This window comes from Ictalurus furcatus, chromosome 9 (genome assembly GCF_023375685.1).
Source record: "Ictalurus furcatus strain D&B chromosome 9, Billie_1.0, whole genome shotgun sequence".
Taxonomy (NCBI): domain Eukaryota; kingdom Metazoa; phylum Chordata; class Actinopteri; order Siluriformes; family Ictaluridae; genus Ictalurus; species Ictalurus furcatus.
The window spans coordinates 14,778,179-14,802,728 of record NC_071263.1 but is presented as its reverse complement, the minus strand read 5'-3'; the positions used below and the strand labels follow the sequence as shown (position 1 = coordinate 14,802,728).

Genomic DNA, 24,550 nt, shown 5'->3' with positions numbered 1-24,550 from the left:
TATTTTTAAGCTAAGGCTCAGGCAAACTGCCTTATCGATGAGAAATTGATCTTGGAAAAAGTATTTGGATAGCCCTGACATTAAAGAAACCTGTTATTGTCTAATAAATTTTTACCCTACTATCAAGATTTTAATAATTATTCATCTACATAAACTGTTCATATCTGTGAACTAAATGCCTTGTCGCCATAAATTATTTGTATATGCAAGCTTTTGCATGGCTCCCCTGTACTTTTGGAATGTCTATACTGCATTTTAATATTACAAGTTAAAAACTGACCCTATCTATGAAATTAAAAATGAATTTTTTTTTTTTTTAATATCCACAAGCAACAAATGAAGCACCACAAGACTCATCAGCTTAAATGTTTCATGTTCATTCCAGCAAATTTGAAGCATTTTCATTTCAATGCCTAATTAACATTTTGTTGATTCTTATCTATTTACTTATTTAAAATAGCCAGATTTTCTTCTAATTTAAAGAACAATCATGTCTACATCTAAAACGGCATACAATCTTATTGCCTAAATTCATGTCAGTGTATGACCACATTAAAAATATTTTCAAATAGATAGGTTACTCAACTAAACTAAAATTGAGTGGCAGCAGAAACAATTACTGGAAGCACCATACTTTATGCATGATGAGTATGACCTGCTTAAGTTTAGTCCATAAATCAGCAAAAAAATAAATGTGTAATATAGTAGGGTGTCAGAGAGATCACTCACACCACTGTAACGCTCATAATCACTAAACCAGAGCAACAAGCTACTGGCACACAAACTGATTTATTGTACTTCTGGTTTGCACACTAAACTATATAATCAGATCTTGTAAATGGTCTATGGTTGAATCCCACAGATGTGCTCAGAGCTCACTGGAGCCTAGTTGCTACATGTAAGCCTGTTAGTACAGCTACTACAACTACTACAACTAACATTACAGCAACATATAATAAAAGAAACTGCTGGACATTAAACCGTTTATTACAGATAACACATGCTTTCATGTAAACTGCACAAATTAATTTTACATATATGTACAAATCTGTTTCTACCTTTTAAAGTGGGGGGGGGGGGGGAGGGTGTTGGGCAAAGGAAGGTGGGAAGTCAGTTTCTCTCGGCTGTAAAGCAAACGTGTTACAGGTATCAGTTTCCCAAATGTCACAAAAAAAAAAATGTAAATCCCAAGAGCATCTGTATAATGCACAACCACACAATCTATACACATATATTCAACATTTGATATGCATAAATGTGAATGTTATATTTGTTTCATTTCTTACAGTGATGAAGTTTTGTTATGTGCAAATGCTAAATCAGAATGGCTCTGCCCTGGCCTTAAATGTTATTTCCATAAGACTTCTTTTGTGATACAGATGCTAGGGAATGTCACAAAAGCAAACAATCTTAAGCAGCTCACCAAAAAACACCAACTTCTTTGCAGATAAGTTGAATTGAAAGTGCTTATGAAAAACACACAATCTGACTTTTTTTTTAAGCAGGTAGAAAATAGACATATTTTAGGCAAGCGCTCCTTTATCATAAATCTTTAACAATTTAACAAGTAATCTTATAGCAGAAACCAGCACATGGGGGAAATTATTCATCAGATGACTTATCAAGATTTAAAAACAAAGGACATAATATAAGTGGCCAGTCAGAAACTGTCTGTTCCATTTAAATTTTCCCTTTAAATTCCCTTTTATTTTTATTCCTTGTATTAAGGAAATAATGGCATTTAACAAAAAAATTCTAACTATATTTGGACAAAAACTAAAGTGAAAACATATCCTAATATATAGCTTTTTTTTACTGTCAGTATTAAAGGGAATTATATGAATTAACATTTTATAATAATCCTATGAGGTCACTATATGTCTTCTGGGCAATATTCAGATTGTTATGATTATCTAGGATGTCATGCTCCTGAACTAACCGGTATACACAGAACAATGATGATTTGGCCAACGCCACTGACAAACAGAATGTTTAAAAGATTAATCAGTTACCATTACTTAGCCACGAAACAATACAAATCACAGTTTTTAAATAAATAAAAATAAAATCTGACAGATTTCAATGCCTGCAAGGCTCAAAAACAAAAACAACAACAAAAATGCTCTCAAAATTGAGCATGCATTTGGGAAAAGAGCACCTTAACAGCGATGTTAAACAATATGACATGAATTACAACCAAAAGAAAGCAACTTAAGTTGATCTTACTTCACATGATTAATCTCACCTTTAAAACAAACATTCTCACTACTTCCTTCCTCTTCTTACTTCTGAGCAATATGAGCTTTTCAAAGCTGGATGAATAACGTTAGTTATTTGCGGCATGTGTTGCATGTCACTTTGTTTAATGTTGGATCGCTCAGAGTAAAAATGGGGTTTTAATGCAACACACAGCCTATAACTCGCTGTGTAAAAGTAACACACTCGCAAAAGCCTGGCAGAGCCCTGTTCATTCTACAGTAACACTCAAAAAGTTCACTCACATAAATCTTGCAAGATTTGTCTGATACCAATGATTTGCAGCCAAGATCATGATGAATGTGGAGCTGGACAGACGTGAAAGCTGCATGAATTCCAGACTAATGTTGCATTACATATCACATAACAGATCTGTGTCGGGTTTCCATACTACATGTGAAAGTATCCTTGGTGGGGAAAGAAAAGACAGTTTACAGAAAAAGTTTACTGACACAAAACTGGCAAGTTTTCAGACTAACTGGGTTAATCTACTCCAGTAAAGACAGACAACTATGCATGTCTCCAGTGCTGCAGCTTTTGAGTCATTAAATATAAGGGACCAGGGTTGCTGATTAAAAAAAAGGAAAATCCCGTTAATCCAGTTAACCGCAGTCTTTAACAGTTGCTGTGGAGCTGGGGCTTTACTGCCATGGTCTCTGTAGAGCAAGTCTAACAGTAAGATATTAGCATGGCCTTAAATAAAACTGTAAGCAGAAAAATGAGGACACAAGTGGCCAACAGGTCAGTCAGCCAAGGTGATTCTATCAAGCAAGACAGTGTAGTGTTGGCTTAGACATTTCACCATGTTTGGCACCTCCATTAGCCTTAGACAGAAAGAGCACAAGATCACTTCGATTACTCTTCTCCCAGACGCCATTTCTGTGATTCCTCCTGGCGAGCATCTGGGTGAATCTGGTTTCTCATGCCTCCCAGCACATTGGACGTGGCTTCTGTAGCAACAATTAGAGGTTTAACAACAGCAGGAGGAAGCTGGCGTAAGACTCCGCCCACTGCACCGGTCATTCCCCTCTGCTCATGCTCACGGGTGGCTGTATCGTAAATCGTTAAAGCCGTATCTGTGATGCCCTACAGCAGTACACAGAACATTGATTCAGAGTACATTTAAGCCTTGGAATAAATATATTCGTCCAGGATCTGTTAAAGACGGGTTAAAGGGCCGGGCAGCTACATACCTCTTTCACTACACTGTACGCCTTGGCCACACCTTCCCTGAGGTCCACAGGCTGATGAGCCAGTCGAAAATGTGAATACCGTTTGATCTTTTTGCACTCTCTCTCATCTATCACTGGAGACACCATATCATAGGCTGTTTCTGCAGCTGCCTATACCAAACAAAGAAAGTTTCATGGTCAAAAGTTTTGCCACTTCTTTTTTTTTTTTTTTTTAAACTATTTAAAAAAACAAAACAAAACACAAGAGTGAGAAGTCAGTAATGCAGAGAAAGTAGTTTACCTGGATGGTTCGCACCATGCGATTGGTAAGCTCCAGGGCTGCCATTGCAGTGGAGGTCCCAAATGAGGCAGTGCCTCGCTGAAATCCCCGCACTATACGTCCATCCTTCCGATATTGCTCTATAGGCAGCCACACTAGATCCCTAATCCCCTGGACTACACATCAGTCAGAAAGAACAATACTGACTCACACTAGGGGTTCATTAAAGCTATCAAAAGATGAATTTTAAATTCAGAGGAAAAAGGGTTCATAAAAATCATAGCTATATATCCTACAATCAGCTCTTGTCCACATCTAGCCATATAACTACTCTCTATGATAGGGGGGGAAATCCCAGAAAAAAAAATGATTTAAGATTATTACCCCGCTACATTTGTAAAATATGGGCCATTATATGAATTTGTGTAAGACAGAAAGAGATGCACTTACCAAGCTGCACCAAGGAGTGTATGGGCCCAACTCCACCAAGCAGTCCAGGCAATTGGTTCTTTTTAATATCACTGAGCCACTCATTAATGGCATAAGAAAAGAGCTTATCTACACCCAACAGTCTGCAGAGAAAGTAAGCAGGTCTCGGTCAGGCTGTCCTATCAAATAGCATTTTTCAATTATTTTTTACTCAGAATAGCATATTATGTGAACAGTAAATTATTTCATTAGATTTTTTAAATGCACCCTTGTCTGTAGCAGAGTCTCCGTAGTTTCAGCTCAGAGCAGTTTAGCTGGGTCAGTCCAATTACTATACCAGCAAAAGTACCCTGAAAAACAAAATTGCATTGCTTCATTTAACAGAAGACTAATTTTCCTCAGATATTTCCTACACATAGGTGACAAATTAAATGAAGAAAGAGAAAAGAAAAAAAAAGAAAAAAAAAAAACGGTGGCTCTGTTATGCTGTTGGAGGTATGATTTACATCTCTGCAAATCAATACAAAGTTATTCCACTTGATCACTTTTATCCTATGATGAATCATTCTTATCATCATGGGAGTGGCATCACTGAATGGTTTGATGAGCATGAAAATGATATAAAACTTATCCTAAGGCCTTTGCGGTCACTAGAATGCAACCTAATTAAACACCTATGGAACTGCCACGTTAGACAGTTGGTCATCAAAAGTCTGTATATGTTTTTGGAAGAAATGCGTTCAGTTCTCTGCTACAGCTCCAGAGACTTGTAGAATCTATGGAAGGGTGCACTGAAGCTGTTCTGGTGTCTTGTCCTGGCAGAAGATCTTACTAAGACATCTTTTTTTTGTTTTTCCTTTAATGTCAACCATATGTATATACACAATGTCTGAAAAGAGCCTAAAATATACGCTCTATATATGTAAAATCATACAGCCCTGAGAAGTAAACTCACGTAAAGCAATTTCATAATAGAGGGACTATAAATGGTTGACACAAAAAAAAGCACACCTGCTCCATGGCCATGTGTTTCCCATGATAATCGAGTCGGATTGGCACCTCAGAAGTGAACCTGAACTCCCTGAAAGAGAACAGCATAAACTAACATGTAGATCATCATCAAAAAGCTCTGGGATATAGACTGACTGTCAAGTAAAATAAGCAAGTTATGAGAATAAATCACAAACAGAGGCGCTCACACACCTAAAGAAAATAGGCTGGTCAGTACAAGTGGCAGCAGACTCATGCTCAAGTCCATTCTGACTGGCACGGGTTTGAGTGGGCACAGAGATGATTGGTGCAGAGCCTTGACCTGCTCCTCCACTGGATTTAGCAAATGTGCATGCCACCTCTGGGCCAGATGGCTTTTTCATGGATACACACAATGCTACAGAGAAAAAAAGAAAAAAATATATGCAGATGCAGAACATCACTATAGCAGATAACACAAAACTTAGCATTGGCACAATAATTACATCCAACACAGAGACCAATTATTCATATTATGCATATTGAGGCTTACCCTCCTGTTCTGGAGGGGAGAAGAGCTCTACATCTGTAGCCAGACTGGTAAAGAAATCCTTCAAAAAGAACAGAGCATCCTGCAGAATAAAAAACAACAACAACAACAACAACAACAACATTACACCATAAATCCCCATCTGCTGTTAGTGCACAAAACAAACGGATGGTTTATATGTGCTGCTGTAACAAGTAACTGGTTTCAGAAACTCATAATGATGAATGTTAGTGGGATGAATTTACACCTGGTCAATGTTGAGACGAAGTGGCATAAGGGAAACACGCAGACAGCACTCTTGTGGAGCCTGACCTCCCTCTGGACGCATGTGCAATACTCTCACTGTTAGCTGCAACACAACAACAACAACAACACACTAATGAAAACCACGTCTATCACGTGCAAATGTAAAACTATTGCTGCATACAATGTTTCATACTAGTAGTTTCTGAAAATCTGATGTTTAGAAATACAGGTCATAAAGACTAAACTGGAATGGGCCATGTTCATTTGTGTATGTGAGAGAAATTCTCTCACATGCTTTGGTAACGCTTCAGTGCAGTTAAAATCTATTGCTTGCCTCCTTTGTTAATAGGTTCATGAAGGTCATAGAAAAAAAAAGGAATACAAGTCCCTTTAGTCCATTTATGAACAGTCTGAGCTCTGAGAAAATAACAACTGACCCATCTCTTGTCTTTTAGTCTGTGAGCTCAAACCCTCTGGCAGGAGGTATAGAGTGCCAAGGTGCAAACCTAACCGAGTCAAGAACTCATTTGTACCAACTTCAATAAAAATTCTCAATTAAAAAGGTCTAGGGAACTGTGCAAACCTGCCAGAGATGTGTAAGTCAGGCTGGTTGACTGTGTAATTTGTTTTAAACTTTCATTGTGTTATTGTTGTACATGTAATGTATTGTGTGTATTACTGTATGCTGAGACTGAGGGAAAAAAAAAGCCCATGAGTGGACAATGATGCACATACATCTTAATCTCTAAATCTTAATCACCATGTTGGAGTGGGCTTTCCTGGGCATCTCTTTGCTGGAGTACAGATAGAGAAACTTGTTCATCATGGAGGAGGCCAGTCTGTCTCGTATCTCCAGGTCCTGCACGGAGAATACCTGTCTGGATACCGGCTGTTCAGCCACTGTACCGGTCTCTGGGCCTATCGGGGCGTAGACTTCATGCTGGAACCGTACCTGAGACCACATGCAAAAGTACTTTATTGTAAGCTTATTAATACCATCAACGGCAGTTAATTGTTAAATTTACACTTGTGTCATTTATATCATGACAAAACACAGGGGTAATGAAAGGAATTCTTGAAGCGGTGTGTCTTGTAACGTCAGGTTTAAATTTGGTCTAACTGACCTTGCTGAGCTGGATCTCCATCAACACATCTGGATTCCTGCCCAAACCTCCCCCAGAGCGGGAGCCACTGCGAGCCTGCCTTACTGGTGTTTGAGAGGGGGAGCTGTGAGGAGTACACCTAAACATACAGACACACCACAGCATCCTTTTTGAGCTACTCTTGAAAACGTAGCATTAAAAAATTTTTGTTACCTCTACATAAACAACACGCGTTACACTTGGACATCGTTGGAGAACACTACTACATTCATGATGTCATGCTAGAAGTGATGGTGCAAGACCCACACCCTTACCCTCGACTGCGGGCCGGAGAGGATGAGAGAAGTCCGCTGCCAAAGTCCTTTCCTCCGTAAAGGTGCCAGATCACGGAGATCTCCTTAACCAGGTACCTGACTTCAGGCACAGGAAAGTTCAGTGGGCCCCTGCTAGAAGTGCTGCCCTCTAGAGGCTCACAAAAATGGTTGTCCAGCACCAAAATGGGCTCGGAGGTCAACTTCTTTACCACTGGCTCTTCATCTCTTCCCTGATATACAACACAAGCCACATATACTCAAATGTACTGTAATTTCAAATATACTGTAAATGCCTTGAGCGGTGCAACAGAAAACCATTCGCCCTATCGCCATATGTGGACAAGAGTCAATAAAACTGGCCCTGCGTTCTGGGTGGGGAGAGATGGCATTACTCTCTCCCCTATCACACTCCTTGGTTAGTAGCTGCAACATGAAAGGGGAGTGCTAGCTATTGGATGAGAATTCCAAATTGAGCAAATGACCAAACTGAAAGGAAAATGGAGTAAAAATTAAAAGAAAAAGAAAAAAAAGTCAGCTTTAAAGAATCTGTATTTCACATCAATTGCTTTAATCAGTTCAACAAAGACAAAAATCTCAACCAAACTGTCTAAGCATATGATTCACTGGCATTTGCTATGGTCAGAAAATGTTTATAATGTATTCATCAAAACAAACATTTATTTCTTTTGAATGTATGCGGGGGGGTCTCACCATTGCTCTAAAGCCTGGAGTGTCCAGGATGCAGAAGTCATCAGAGTCATGGTGTGTGTTGGGGCCAGGAGGGGAGATGAGGGGTGAATGCAGTATGGGGTAGGCTTGGCAAGGATCCTGGCCCACAGTGCCACTCTCATCGGGGAAGAGGAAGAGATCAGAAAGTGGTGGGTCTTGATCACTTGTTTGATCCATATGTACACCTATAGAGAGGAGAACCCATTGGTTGTGTATTGGACAATTGACTGAAAATGAGAGTGCAGACTACAGTGCTGGGAAAAACTATTTGCCCCATCCTAATTACTTCTGTCTTTGTGTATATATCATACAGAATAGTTTTAGATCATCAAAATGAAATACAACATAAAACAAATTCAACCCGAGTAAACACAAAATACAGTTTTTATTTATTTATTATTTTTATTGAAGGGGAAAAGAAAAAAAGAAAAAGAAAAAAAAAGGCTATCCAACACCTAAAACCCATGTGAAAAACTAACTGCCCCCTTAAACTTGGCAGCAATAACTGCAACCAAACACTCCCGATAACAGAACAGTCGATCACAGCACTGTGGTGGAATTCTTGCCCACTCTTCTTTTCAGAACTGCTTTAATTCAGCCACACTCGAGGGTTTTCAAGCATGAACTACCTGTTTAAGGTCCTGACACAGCATCTCGATTGGGTTCAAGTTAAGACTTTGACTAGGCCACTTCAAAACTTCAGAGGTGGACTTAGACCTGTGCTTCGATCACAGTCCAGTTGCGCTTGAGTTTCAACTTACGTACTGAAGACCAGACATTCTACTTTAAGATTTTCTGGTAGAGAGCAGAATTTATGTTTCTCTCAATTATTGCAAGTTGCCCAGGCCCTGAAGCGGCAAAGCATCCCCACACCATCACATTTCCACCACCATGCTTGACCATAAGTATGATGTTCTTTTGTGGAATTCTGTTTGGTTTACGCCAGATGTAACAGGTACCCGGTCTTCCAAACAGTTGCACTTTCAATTCATAAGTCCACAGAACATTCTCTCAAAAGATTTGAGGGTCATCAAGGTTTGTTTTAGCAAAATTCAGATGAGCCTTAAATGTTCTTCTGGGTTAGCAGTGGTTTTCACCTCGCCACTCTTCCATGGATGCCATTTTTGCCCAGTGTCTTTCTGATAGTGGAGTCATGAACAGTGACCTTTAGTGATGCAAGAGGTCCTGTAGGTTCTTAGATGTTGTTCTTGGCTCTTCAGTGACTTCCTGCATGAGTAGTTGCTGTGCTCTTGGAGGAATTTTGGAAAGTCGGCGACTTCTGGGCAGGTTCACTACTGTGTTGAGTTTTTCCATTTGAAGATAATGTCTCTCACTGTGGCCTTTTGAAGTCCCAGTGCCTTTGAAATAGCTTTGTAACCCTTCCCAGACAGACATTTCATTCACCTCCTTCCTCATAATTTCTAGAATTTCTTTCAGTTTTGGCATAGTGTATTACTGGGTAAGACCTTTTAACCAACTTCATGCTGTTGAAAAAGTTCTATTCAAGTGTAGATCTGATTGAACAGGGTTTGCAGTAATCAGGCATGGGGTTGCATCTAGTCCAGCTGAACCCCATTATAAATGCAGTTTCATAGATTAGTAACTAGGGGGGCAAACACATTTTCACACAGGCCCAGCTGGTACTGGATAACATTTTTTGCTTCAACAAATAACATGATAATTTAAAAACAGTATTTTGTGTTCACTCAGGTTGCCTTCGTTTTATCTAAGATTTTGCTTTCATTTCTGAAAGAATTTAGTACGAGATCTACAAAAACAAAAGAAATCAGGGTTAGGGTGAGTTTTTCACAGCACTGTACTATCATTATAAGTAAATATCTAATAATATAAATATCTCAACTCCTATTTGAGAATGTATCCGTATGCATATAGGACACTGATGAAACTCTACTGACTCTACATGAAGTTACATAGTGATGTAAATCAGAGGGAGCTCCTGACCATTGGACTGCAAGGTGTGACTCTGCAGTGAGTCGGTTTCCTCCATGGCATCACTCATCAGATCCTGCAGCATCTGCTGCTCAGCGTCAGGAAGCAGAGGACCATGGGACTGGGGCTTGCTCAATAACTCCACCTGCAGAAGGGAAAAAGCAACTGAAATCACACAACTGCTTATTTTACACAATTATTGTCACTCTGTTGGTTATTGACAGGTTGGGCTGACAATTTACTGCCATCATGGTCATCAGTAAGCAAAGTCAAGCAAAGCTTATAACAGTGATAATATTCCATACTCTAATGATGAAAATCATTTATACAAAAGGGGTTTGGGTAGCTATATTAAGCCAAATCTGACCTCAAACTGTGCCTAAGATAATACTATGAGATGCTTTATGACCTTTGCTCTTTGTTTGGTGCTGCCACCCTTGCTCTCCAGCCTGGATGGAGGCAGCAGGTCTCCATAGCTGGCAATGTACTGGATGAGGTTCATAAGTGCAGCACAAGAGTCCGAGCAGGTTCGGATGTGAATGACGTCGCTTGAGCAGCGCAACTCAAACCTCGGTTCTGTCTAAGTCACAAAGAAAGAGAGAAGAGTTGGAACAGTATGGAAACACTAGTATAGAATTTAACAGTTCAAACTAGAAACACACATTCTACTTTCTTCCACTTTTTAAATTGCTTGGTTTTGTTTCTGAACATTAGCTGACACCATATACTGGTTTGAGATGGACAACTTCATAATAATTGAGCCATCTGTCTGAAAATTATGCAAAATGAGTGACTGGCAGCTTGAGGCAATCTGATATTAACACGAAGCAGACATACATTAGACAAAGTGTGTTTGCAATCGCACACCTAAATAAGGTCTCTGTGACTGCACAAATATTGTTTTTTTTCACAAATGCTTCTCCTGTAACGTGTTTGCTGATTTGCTCGCATTATTCTACTCATTCAATCACACACACACACACACACACACACACACACACACACACACACACACACACACGTCTTTGTGCTGGTCCTCGCTCTCTCTCACTCGCTACAGGAGGCACTGAAAGCACAAACAGACACACACAAGTAAACTCGGGCTAATCCAACACAGGTGAGAATCACGCGTTACCTGTCGATTCGACCCGCCTCCTCTCCATCCATAGCGGATACCTGACCGCACCCCCGCTGCCACAATTGCATATAGTCTACTATGCATAGTCCAAAACGTTACAGTGCAAAATAAATACCGAAATGAGATGACCAGATTTTTTCCAGTTTGTCTCATAATCGTCATCATTCCCGGACACCAAAATTTCTTAGCGGAAACTCTGAACCATGATGAACACTTCAAATGTCAGCAGATTGGATAGGCTAATCTGTGTCCGATCTGGTATGTTAATAATTAAAACAATTTCATGCATCTATTGTAATTCCAGACCCATTTTTGAAGAATTTAGTCTGCCCACATTTTAATCTTTTCCATCTACCAACATACCTGACCTAGGCTCAGTAAGACATATACAATGTTCAGTCCGTTTGAATCAAATCCTGGTGCATTTTCCCGCTCGCTGCAACTCATTTAGGTAAGTGAACCAAAGGTAACCACTCTGGTGTGAACCAAAATGATCATTCAACCCAAATGCAGAAAGTGAAACAAACATGCCTGTATTGTTTGTGAATCACAGGTAAGATTTTTCAGGGGTGAGCTGTTAAACTAATACACGAGGCGTAAACAGGGCAAAAGGACAAAGCTGAAGTGCTGCAGAAAAGTGATGTGTTGTAGACAGCTGGACCCAAGTACCAATCGATCAAGCAATAAATGTTGTATATGGTACATCAAGGCTTTTTAAATCAACTATTTATCTGTGATTTTTTTAAAGTATACATTTCACTGTGATATTAAGAGTGTTACTGTAATGCATGACATGGCTTACTCTCTCCCCATCTGTGCCAGGTTTGAATGCTGTGATCCTGAGCTCTAAAGTTCCCATGTCTACCACCTGCACATAGTCTGGGGGAAAAAAAATAAATAAATAAATAAACAGCATAAATCACTTCTCACATCAATACGGAGACTATTTTCCTGTCTCTCTCTTGAAGCTACCACTCCTCACCTCGAGCCAGGTTGACAGACACAGCGTTACTTCTGTCGGACAGAAACAGTGCTGCTTCATCAAGAATGATTCTATGAGACCGAATAGAGACATTAGTAATCGATGGTATGAGGTTTGGTTGATCGAGCAGATCTGGACTTTATGGTGAATGCACAGTCATCCTACCTGAGACAGGAGGAGGAGTGGTCCAAAGACACACTGCTGGAGATACTGAAGGTCTCTACTGTGAGCAGAGATCTCACAGGCAGATACAATGGCCTGGTGAGATCCAAAAAGAACGGGTAATTTTTTTACTCCGCATACTACTCATACTAATACACAGCAAACAATATATATTTGGGCACTGGAGCAGGAGGAGCAACAGGCGATAATGCCATTGCAGGTCAGCATCTACCTGTGAAATCAACATATACACAGATAACACATAGCTTTATAATGACTGTCAATCACACTAAAATAAGCACTTCACCTGTAATCCAGGGAGCAGCTCCACAGGTGTAGATGGAGGGTCGTAAGAAAGGATGGTGGCGTATAGCCAAGCACAGGCTCATCTGACACATTCAGAAAGTCTACTATCTACAGATAAAAAAAGTCAATATATAGTAATTATGCCACCACAACACATCTGCCCTGTATTAACAAATGAACCATATATAACTTCGATATTGATCATGTTGATGTGTATAATGAAGCCATTACCTGGTCATACCAACCGAGACTAGAAGGCACAACTCTATGCTGAAATGTGGCTGCTCTCACTCCAATAGCAAGCAGAAACTCCTGAAAACAATCTTAGATATTAATCTACATTGACCAAAGAACACACGGATAGAAGAGGTTAAAAAAAATCAGCATTAAGAGAAAATACACATGGACAGAAACAAAGCATTTACCTTTACATTGCGCTCAGCACTCTGAGAAGAAATCTTGAGGGCAAGGGAGAGCATACTTTGGGGCTCCACACTCAGTCCTTCTGAGGGAGACGCTCTTTCTGCTGCAGACTCACACACGTACAACACAGGCTCCAACCAGTGAGGGTGCATCCTAGAGGGCAACTTCATGTCCCACACAGGGACATCTCCTTCTACTGTGCCTGATTTACACAAAGCACATCCACACAGAAACATGCAACATATTTAATACATGCCCCTCATCCTAGCATGAGAATCACAAGACAGCCTTAAACTCTCACCGAGTAAATCCGGACAGGTGAAGAGATCATATTTGCAACAAATAATATTTACTAAATAAATGTACACTAGAATCTGTCAAAAGAGCATATTGATATCTGTCTGCAGTGTTGAATTACCTTGATGATAAAGGCAGATTGTAGAGGTGTGGAAACAGACATAGTGCTGGTCTTTATAACCTTCGTACTGTGTCACGCTGAACACAACTCCATTCTTCACCTCCATCCAGAACTCCCCATGTTTATTCTTCAGCACACTTTTATTCGATTGCTGGTCAGGCACAAAATGAAAAGCGGACTATAGTCAATACTGTACATATGCTACATTATTCATCAAGTTCAACACTGGAGTACAGAATGTCGTCTGAGAATGACTACTTAAGCAACTTTGATCAAAATGGAAAATCCATGTCGGTACAAGGTAGGTGCAACTGATAAAGAAATCCATGAGAATGCATTATAGTAAATTTCCTAATCAAAATCATTTAGAGTCCATGTACCTTAGACTCTGTATGCAACGCTACAAGACAGTGATTGACAGTTAGCAGAACAGAGAACAGGCTCTGCGAGTTCTTAGACTGCATCTTATTCTTCCTCTTCTTCATGTTCCTATAGCCCAGCTCAGCTGGAGTGCAGTATGCTAGAGTCTCCTCTTCCGAACCACTTTCGTCTTCTACAAACACACAGAACATCATAGGCTCAGAACTCACATACTATACAGAACAAAAATGTGAAAATCACCATAAAAACTATAAAGCTATCAAACTTTGACAATAAACATCGTGGAGTAACATCAAATTTGATGGAGGGAGGAAGTCAATAAGCCCTTCCCTGATTGAAATTGTACAATAGCATTGGAGGGAAGCAGAGCTCACCCTCAGGGCCAAGAGATCTAAACTGACTGAAGCTATCCTTGCTGTAGGTGTTGATTAGCTGGCTGGCTACAGAGAGGCCACCACCATACGGCATGCTCTCCACCGTCTCCACTGGCGATGGGGCTGTGGGCTCCCATAACAGCAGATCATTGTTGATCCTGGCAGAGCGAAATATATTTACTCACACACCAGTCTATATTATATATATTATATATATATATATAATATAAAAACACACACCAGTCGAACATCTGTTATTATAAGGGCTATTGAATACAAATGACAAAAACACGACAAGGATACACTACCGGTCAAAAGTTTAGAAACATCCTTTATTTTTATTATTTTCCCCGCACCACATAATAGAATAATAATAAAGTCATCAAAACTCTGGAACAACACACATGGAACTATGGGAATTATGTTGTGATAAAAAAAATCCAAAATAAATCAAAATAATTTAATATGTTAGTATCTTCAAAGTAGACACCCTTTTTGCCTAGAATTTCCAGAAATGTATTTTTGGCATTTTCTCAACCGATTTCTTGAGGAATTCCCAGAGATGCTTCTTAAACAGTATTAAAGGAGTTCCCACCTACGCTGGACACTTACTGGCTGCTTTTCGGAATATTTCACTTAAGTCATCCGTTTAAAAAATATATTTTGTTGTAAATAAGATGTTAGTTTTCTAATGAAAGAAATGAATATGTTGGCGCAATCCTATTTTTGTCTACAACACCGATTTCAAACATTTAATCATACAGCTTCAGATCAAAAGATCTTTAAGATGATGAGAAACATTTCAGTCAAGTGTCTCCAAACTTTTGGTCGGTAGTGTGTTTTATATTTCAGTACCTGTTGTGTAGTTTCTCATAGAAGGCCTTATTAGGTAATGATATTTGCACATTGGGGAAAAACAGTTCAAGAATGTAACGGGAGTTGCTCATGGTTTTCTCCTGGAATTCTGTCATCTCAAGTACATCTCCTGGGATGACCATCTAACAAAAAAACCATAGTAATTAAAAGGAACCCACATTGGAGCAATAGACATGAAAACAACTTTACAAAAGAGCGAGATATATTTTATATATATATATATATATATATATTACACACACACACATATACATACATACACACACACATATACTCACACTCACACACACACACACACACACACACACACACACACACGTATATACACATCTCTTGTAATATTCCTCTTTCACTTACTTCTTCATTCTCATACATGACACGTCGTGAGGAAAAGGGGGATGGCTCAGGTTTACCAAAATCACACACATCCTTCAAGGAGTGCGCAGCTCCTTCCTCCTCCTCCTCTTCCTCCTGTGAATGTCCTTCAGCTCCTTCCTCCTCCTCTTCAGCCGTAACCCGCTCCAATATGGAGTGCACGACCATGGGGTTCACCTTCAGGACCACTCTACAGAGAGAAACACAGGGAGTGTTTCATAATTCATAAGCATTTATCCAAATGCACATGACACCTGACCCAAAAGTTCTGTAGAAGGGCTCTGCTCAATACATTTCTGAAGTACTATACCTAGGCCAATCAAATTTGCCACTGTCAGAAGTGGTCATGTTCTCCTCCATAGCATGTGACACACGTAAGAATCTGGATGCTGAGTGATCTTTGTCATTCTGGAATGTACCTGAGATTTAAAAAAAATAAATAAATAATGGCATAGTTAAAATAGTTTAAATACTCAATATTTGGTTGTACAATTTTTTAAAACAGATCTAGCATACCTACATCTGTTTTTTTGAGTATATATGAAGTCATACAAATAAAATCTCTCATCTTTAGAAATGCACCTTCAGAGGTTGTACTGAAGGTGCATTTGGCTAGATTATGTTTTCGCATTTCTGAGGTCGTACCACTGAGTTCCTTAAAGGTAAGTTCTATCTTGGTCTGCTCAGGTGAACTATTTCCACTGAACTCAGTTTTGAGCTCCAGATCCTCCAGCTCTAAGCGCAGCACCTCCTTTTGCAGTGATTTTTTAAACCAAGGGCCCCTCTCCTGGTCCGAGCGCAGGTCTGGGATGGGGAAGCGTACCACTAGCACAAGATGAGGAGCATTCACAGACACCGCCACCAAACAGTGCGCAGGACTGCGGCTATCTTCCAGAAAGACTTCTGCAAAAGCCTTGTGCTGGAGGCAACAGAAATATTCATTGGGAATGACTTAAGTTAGCCTAAAAGTAATACAAAAACAGACCTACTAGATTAAGAAAGGATTGATTAAAGATGCCCTTACTAGGCTAACATGCTTGTTATAAGATGTGTACATGTGAGAGGCCATGGTTTCAGTGGTGGCCAGTTTCTGGGGCTGAAGCAGGGAGTGGAGGCGGTCCACGATGCTGATGTCACACTCTGAGCGAGCCTTACCCAGCTCCACCCGAAACTCTGCTTTACGGGGCATGGCACTCAGACGCACCTGCCCACCCTTAGAGTGATACATATAAAGAAGAAGAGAGGAGAATGAACATGTATGTATGTATGTATATATGGTAAGACCATCAATGTGAATCTTAAAACAACACATGCCTATTATATTATTACTGCATACATCCTGAGCCTGTACATCATACTAGTATAAATTAAAGTGGTACACCAATAGAAATAAAATCACAGGTTTATGACATTAGGCACTTAAAATGTGTAAGACTGTCAGATCATCTGCCAGTAGTTATTAACTGCTGTACCACATGCTTACCTGTGGACCTCTGCGTTCCGTTAACTTGTAGAACAAATGAAGGCAGGTTGAGGAATCACAGCTGGTAGTGACATCAAATGTTAAGAGCTGGTGTTTGAAAGGCAGTAAAAAAATAAATAAATAGACAGACAGCAACATCTTATTCAGTAACTAGCCAACAAATAAACTAGATTAATAGACTTTATGAAGAGCAAAAGAAGGGCACCTCTGTGTACTGCACTCCACTCTGCACAGCGCTTCTGCAATTCTCTGTGGAGTAGAGGCATTCAAGCAACTCCATACACCTGAGGGACAGATCCGTGCTGAGGGTGCGCACACTGGAGCCCTGGCATTGCTCATACGTCACCTTTAACCCCTGACCTATGAACCTGGGGAGAAGGGCACAAGTATTACAGGTGTACAGTGTAGGAAAGCTTGGGGAAGAGTATAAAAACTGTTAATATCTCTCTTTTATTTGAAAACAGGAACATGACAGTGAAGATTATTTGCCATTTGAATATAATGCCATCAAGTTCCTTCAAATGACTTCAAGGATTTACTATCTATCTATCTATCTCTATATTATATATATATATATATATATATATATATATATATATATATATATATATATATATATATATATATATATATATATATATATATATATATACATACACACACACACACATATATATATATATATATATATATATATATATATATATATATATATATATATATATATATATATATATAAACACCTGTAATGTTTTTGTCAATGATATTGAACTACACGTTCACTACATAGGGAATAGCATTATTCTACAGTATTTTACTACCTACATAGTGTACATACGATGTGACTAATAGAATGCTATTTGAGATTCAGCCAGAAAAAAAAAAAAAAATTAACTTAATAATAAATACTTGTTGGAAAATGTTTGATACATATAATATACACAAACTGTGTGCATGTTTTAGATTTAATTAAGTTTAGAAAAAGTGATACATGTATATTCAGAGCTCTTACCCCATATAAAAGTCATTTGGTGAAAAATGTTCAATAGGCTAAAACTTGGGTTTAAACATTCAAATGTGTTTTTACCTATGAATGTCAATATTTGTTTTTAAAATTTAAGAAATAAATTACAGCATTTAAACAGTGGCATTTGTTCTGTGGCACAGTGTCATCAACAGTGCTGTATACTGCATAATTAAAAAAGACTGAACAGCGTATAAAGCCCACCTGAGGTGGTCATGTGGGCAAGCCTGATCAAAAACAGCTCGTGCTTGGAGGAACCCTCTTAGATGTAGCTGATCATTAGCCATCATGTGGAAAAATTCAGAGGCCATTGGTGCAAGAGGGCTGAGAGTGGAGTCTGGGGGTGGGAGAGGATCGATGTGCAGCACAGATAGGCAGAGATTGCCCACCGTCAGCCTGAAAACCAGCTCAGGCCTGGACTCGTCACAATGGCCCTTAGATGAATGAGCTAGAAACAAGGAATACAATATAAATTCCGAGTCTAATAACATGTAAGCAAAACAGCAGCAGAGGTGATATGCAAAAAGAAAGTTTCAAAATTCTGAATGTTTTTTTTTTTTAAAGACTGACCGTCTTGGGGGAAACATAATAAGTTGCGAATCTATATTATGCAAACATAGCACCAGTGCTGCGGTCATTTGCTGTCTGGGAGACTTACAGGTCTGTCTGGGCAGGTTATGTGGGCACTGAGGGTCTCTAGAGAACAATGGTGTTTCCTGACTTTGTTTCTCCTTTTGTTTAGGCATATCCAGGTACTCATCCCACACAGTCTGAAAGACATTTCGTAACATTCAACACAACTGTTACTGCTCTGTTATTCTGCTTAGGAATGAGCTCATTATGCTATTTAGAGAGGATGACTCACAGCTGCATTGCCAGAGGGTGACTCCCCCAGAGATGTGGAGTAGTTGCTGTTAAGAGACAGATCAAGGTCTACAGTGGGTGGGTCTCCAAGAGGGGGCAGAGATGATAGGCTGTGCGACATATCCATGTCAGCCATGGAGAAAAATACATCTTCTGCTTGAATGACATAAAAAAGTACCAGAAACAAAGTCAATAGCATGCAGAAATATTTAACCCAACAAATATTTAGGCTGGTAATATTTATTCTTGAGATACACTGGCAAAAGACAAGAACTCACCTCTGCTTGACACTGTCCTGGTGGTCTGGCTCTCAAACAAATCCTGTTCAGTACCAGCAGTCATTGGCTCCTTTTTTAAGCAGCGGTTAAGCTCCATGTGGAGACGGTACTCATCTTCCTGCTGCATGGGACGACTCTTTCTGTCCTTAGCCAAGCCAGACCATTTCTGCCCCGCTGCTTAAACATACACAGAGAGCAATTCAGCAAAGCTGATGGAAACTATATAATTGAAGTAGGAAACGTTGATCGAATATGGTTTGTGTGAGCATTTTAAAAATTCACAATCGTCGAAGACATACCCGAGCTAGAGAACACTCCAAACATATCCAGTAGCAGGTGGACTTGTCGTGGTGAAAGCAGCATGATCAATGAATCAATCTGTCCTTCAATGTCCAGCTAAGAAAAGGCCAAATGTCAATGCTTAGTAACTAGGTCCAAATCTCTATAGCATTTAGGCTTGCTGAAATATTCAGTTGCACCATATACACTATATGGCCAAAAGTATGTGGACACTTGACTATCACACCCATATGTGCACATTCAAAAACCTAGGGTTAACCCAAGTGGGGTTGAGGTTAGAGCACTGTGCAGAACACTCAGGTTCTTCCACGTTAACCTTAGTAAACCATGTCTTTATGGACCTCTTTTTGTGCACAGGGTCATGCTGGAACAGGTTTGGGCCCGTGAGTTCCAGTGAAGGGAAATCTTAATGCTGCAGAATACAGACATTCCAGACAATTCCGTGCTTCCAGCTTTGTGGCTACAGTTTGGGGAAGACCCACAAATGGAGGTGATGGTCCAGTGTCCACATACTTTTGGCCATGCAGTGTACATATTCCAAACTCAGTACTACATTTTAAAGATGCTATCTCATTAGAGAAAACAGGTGCAGAGTACTTAGTCCCAAACCAAGACTTGTTTTTAACGAGCAAATAAATAAAAAATTTGATATGATCTCATATATATATATATATATATATATATATATATATATATATATATATATATATATATATATATATATATATATATATATATATATACACACGATATTGTTATGTAGGGTTTCAGACCTTGGCTCCAGGCATGGCTTCATTCTGCTTCAGGACCAGGGACAGCTCCAGCCTACCACTAAGGCAGCCCACCTGCACGGGTTCAAAAGGTGTGCTGGCACATACAGGCTCTGTGAACTGTGGGTGAGGCTCACAGATAATTTTTGGATTCCAGCTTGGGGATAACTTAGGCTCAGTTTCCTGTAAATTCAACAAAGGAGGCAGATATATGAAGACATGAACAAGCCCAAAGGCTATGAAAATGTGATGTTCAATAGTTTGCAATGCAAAAAATAATAATGATACTTTAGTGTGGTTTTATTATATTAATATCCAATTAACTACAGCCACAATAATACATGTCTATGTGTATAATTAATGTCAGAATAAACTCACCGACTGAGTGGGGGATGATTTGACACTGGCACGGGAGGTCTCGGAAAACTCATCCCAGAAAACATTCGCACCCTCCAATGTCAGGTTTTTGTGTGCAAATGTGGTGGGCTGGTGAATGTTTACAGTTGAACCCTCTTCAGCAGCTTCATCACAGTAAATCATCCTAAACAGACCAGGGTATAAAAGGTATATTAATTAATTAATTTATTTATTTTGTGTGGTTTTTTTTAACAGCTCACATTAGCAAAATTATTTTCGGGGATATTTCAAAGCAGCATGCTGACCTTTAAGAAGGAAAATAATAGAAGGTGTTCAGAGACTGACTTAGGGTAATTTGACCCTATCTGACCAGTCATCTCTATTGTCATTATGTACAATGCTACATGATGCTTTGCTTGCTCTAGCAACCTAGATATAGACTATTTGTTGTTGAATCATTTGGCTTTGGAAATGTGCATCACAATCAGAGGGCCTTATTACTGGTAACAGCACAGTGTGCTTGAATGTTCGAATGTGATTCTTCAGAAAGTGTGCATTATTTTCGTATAACAGCATGGCTCGGACAGTAGTTCCGGCTGTACCATGAACGACAGGTTAATATTAATAAAATGCATTTTCATAGGTTATTGTTTCTATAGTAACAGCTTATACACAAGGACATGATATAATGATATACGATGAATGGATTAAAAAAAAACATGTTGTTTAACAAAGTAAAACCTACAATTGCTGATGTGCTGACTTTTTTTAAATGACGTATATTTAACATTTATCAAAGGAGTCGGTTGTAAGTGCTTTGAAACATTGAAAGTGTCCCAGCTCTGGAAAATCTTCAGGACAGAAGAGTTTATGCATTCCATTGTGCAGAAAAATCCCAGGAGTTCAGCAGTTTCTAAAAACGCTCAAGCCAGCATGATGCCACACTCAAAGTCCCTGTAATTACACCCCACTCCCCCCATTCTAACGTTTGACGTGAAGATTAACTGAAACTCTAACTGTATCTGCATGATTTTACACACTGTGCTGCTGTCACACATGATAGGCTGACTGGATAATTGCATGCATGAGCAGGTTCAGCTGTTCCTAATAAAGGGGTCGGTGCGTGTATTTTATGCTTTTACTACGGCTTACCTTTTGATTCTGATTTCCAGGGCGATCCCTGTTTTGGAATTTTCTGGAACGTGCTCAATCTTGAGGACTGTATCCAAAAATGTGACCTTGACTCTTCTCAAAACTAAAGAAAAGAAAGTGGACATTTTAACTGACCCAGCTGCAGGCAACTTAAAAAAAGCTGCGCCACCACCACCACCTGTCATCTTGTTAATTATTTACACAAACTCCCACTGAAACAAGCTGGTCTATAACTAGAGCTAGACATTCTTTTCATATAAAGTTAAAAACAAAACATAAAGGCATGACATGCCTCATATTAAAAAAAAAAAAAAAACATTTTTATGTAGAAACTAACTAGAAAGCTCGGAAATTCTTAATAACAAAATAAGGTCAGTGGGTTTTATTGAGAGTGCATGTGCTGGCATTCAGTGACACATCTGGAGCAGAACTCAGTACCTGTCTCTATTGTCTCAGCAAATTTCTCTAGACCCTCCAGAGGTTGGAAACCCTCTCCAAGGTCATCGGTTAGTCTCTGACTCAGACATTCCTTTGCCAGCTGCATACTGCTAGTCATGAAGCTAGACCAGTACATAGGCTCCATACCAGAGGCTAAACACAGACACGTAAGAAGGTAATTATGTGAAAGGCAGACATCAAAGCTTACATAAGACTTCAGTAATTACTTTTTCAATGAAGTACCGACCATTCCACTTACTCATGCGAGGCCTTGGTCTGAAAACCATTTCCAAGCCTTTGACTTCCAGAGCACAGTTGTCTTGAAGCAATGAGGCCCATGGTACAGTGAGGGAAATGGCCTGGATGAAGCCCTCAGTCACTTCAAATGGAGCATCCACCGATTCCAGAATCTCATTCAGTGACTGCAGGAATGTCACACAAAGTCATCTTTGTGTGTTTGTGTGTCATATTTATAATAATTAACACTGCTGCACTTATAATCCCCTAGTAGAGGCTACAGCATCACTTGTCATGCACAATGGTACCTGGTGGTGACATTCCTTCCTGTTACACAGACACTTACCCATTTGTCCAGTGGCACTTGTGCAAGTGAACCTTTGCCTTGGTAGAGGTCCACACTAAGCTGGTCCAAACTCAGTTTTTCTTGGAGGAAATTGCCCAAGTACCGATGCAGCAGGTACCTACAGGCCCGCTTTTTAATGGACTCTGAAAAAGGCCACGGCATCGTGTCTGCTTCGTGAACTCGTGCCTGGTTGGAGTAGCAAAGATGACCTTAAGCTAGTAGTGTACTTCCATGGAGAAGACGCTCAGATGTTCGGCTTGATTTTGAGAGGTCTGTTTGAGCAACCATCCTGTAGACTGCACAGTCCAGTAGCTTCAGGGATTTAACAATGTCCTCAACATGTGGAGCGAAGTGGCATGACAGTCCCGACTCAGGTGGCAAAAATATGGAAAGAAAGAGCGCCTAGGCAACGACAACAAAGAAATCAGTTATTCTGAAAGCATTCAGAAAGCTGACATTTTCCCACATCATCTAAAACTGCACAGAAAAGTCGCAATTTAGTGAGTCGAAGACTCAAAGTAAAATAAAGTGCAGAACAATACTGCCATACAACTCTAACACAACACACCTCACGTTCAGACATATTGAATGAAAATAAACCACTAACCAGACTCGGATATCTGTTCAATTTGGTTTGCTCGCCAAACAAAACAAATATTACATTAGAAACCCATCTAAGGTTTGTGTGTGTGTGGGGGGGGTAAAGTACAGCATTACCTCACTGTGCTGCATTTCTGAGACTGCATATGCAATAGAGCACTATAACAATGAAAGAATTTTAATCTAAACAACACACACCACTGTACACATTTACCAATAACAGCACATTCACTGTGAAAGAGTGAAAGTGAGCTGTTCAGTACTGTAGGACATGTCTATGTGTGTGTTGTGTGAAGCTGGCCAGTCTGAACAGCAGCATTAGCACTCAGCTCTGTGTCTGTCTGAGACAAACAACATGCCAAGACCCACCGGCGTCTGCGCACTTCCAAAGACATGACAGGTAGCTGTCCTGCTAGCCAGCTAAGCTAAGCTAAGACAAGCCTTTCAGTAACCATGTGGAATTAAGAATTTGGTAAATAATTACATAATTCACCTGTAACACCCCCCAAATTAATGGCAGCCGGTTTTTCCCCATACTGCATCAACTACTCTAGACAGTTGGCCCATTTGCCAACTTTAGCTGCCTAGCTAGCGGCTTTAGCGAGCTAATGCTCCAGAATAAAACCCCTCTGGCGCAAAGCTCAAGCTGCTGTGCTCCGGCTATCTTTGTGTGAACTTAAACATTCTGCGACAAACCGAACACTGGACACAGACTACACAGAAAAGACATAAAACAGTGGTGTAGAGCTGGACACCCCACCAGCATGACTTACCTTGTGTGTGGTTGTTTACAAACACTTTCATGACTGTGCAGTCTTCTTCAGCGTAATTCTACTAACGCACATTCACTACACTTTCACGGCTGACGCTCTGGTGTGTTCACACTGCACCAATCTGCGCAGCTGATAGGACAGGCGCTGTTAAATACGGTCCGGAATTCAAGAGAAATGGACGGAGCTGCAGAGGTTACATGGTGGTTATATTATATACAGGTGTCCCAAAAGTCTCCATATATAAATGAAATTAACACTTTTTTAGCAAAACGTCTTCCAAAATTCGTAATACATAGTTTATATCCATACATCCATTTTCCTTACTGCTTATCCCACACACATCCACACAAGGCGATGGACACCCTAGAATACTTAGTTTATATTATATTTTTTTTCTGATACTCTTTAAGAGCACCTTTGACAAAAGAAGAACATATTGAAATCATTCTCATGGCTGGATTGGGAAGCTGTCACAAGGTTGTGATGCACTTTTAG

General features: G+C 39.7%; 1 protein-coding gene across 4 annotated transcripts; it reads right to left on the bottom strand.

Annotated features, from left to right (window-relative positions):
* Positions 1-227: 227 nt before the first annotated feature.
* atg2b (autophagy related 2B) lies at positions 228-24,550 on the bottom strand. Of its 4 annotated transcripts, none has more exons than XM_053633117.1 (43): positions 24,056-24,550; positions 22,683-23,084; positions 22,359-22,521; positions 22,100-22,252; positions 21,662-21,764; positions 20,531-20,693; positions 20,156-20,335; positions 19,382-19,478; positions 19,083-19,259; positions 18,806-18,960; positions 18,599-18,710; positions 18,145-18,388; positions 17,122-17,284; positions 16,917-17,003; positions 16,458-16,646; positions 16,079-16,352; positions 15,744-15,852; positions 15,416-15,623; positions 15,038-15,180; positions 14,183-14,340; positions 13,808-13,980; positions 13,428-13,578; positions 13,012-13,211; positions 12,818-12,898; positions 12,588-12,694; positions 12,284-12,376; positions 12,119-12,189; positions 11,939-12,015; positions 10,408-10,578; positions 10,011-10,143; positions 8,031-8,233; positions 7,320-7,549; positions 7,027-7,144; positions 6,663-6,854; positions 5,904-6,005; positions 5,660-5,738; positions 5,341-5,524; positions 5,149-5,218; positions 4,405-4,487; positions 4,159-4,280; positions 3,730-3,884; positions 3,450-3,599; positions 228-3,342 (listed from the first exon to the last, which is right to left on the bottom strand). In XM_053633117.1, the coding sequence occupies exons 2-43, from the start codon at positions 22,842-22,844 to the stop codon at positions 3,112-3,114; spliced, it is 6,216 nt and encodes a 2,071-aa protein (XP_053489092.1). In that variant the 5' UTR covers positions 22,845-23,084; positions 24,056-24,550; the 3' UTR covers positions 228-3,111. The 4 variants fall into 4 exon arrangements, with proteins under 4 accessions (XP_053489092.1, XP_053489094.1, XP_053489093.1 ...); XM_053633119.1 differs by having other exon boundaries at positions 18,806-18,957; XM_053633118.1 differs by having other exon boundaries at positions 19,083-19,256.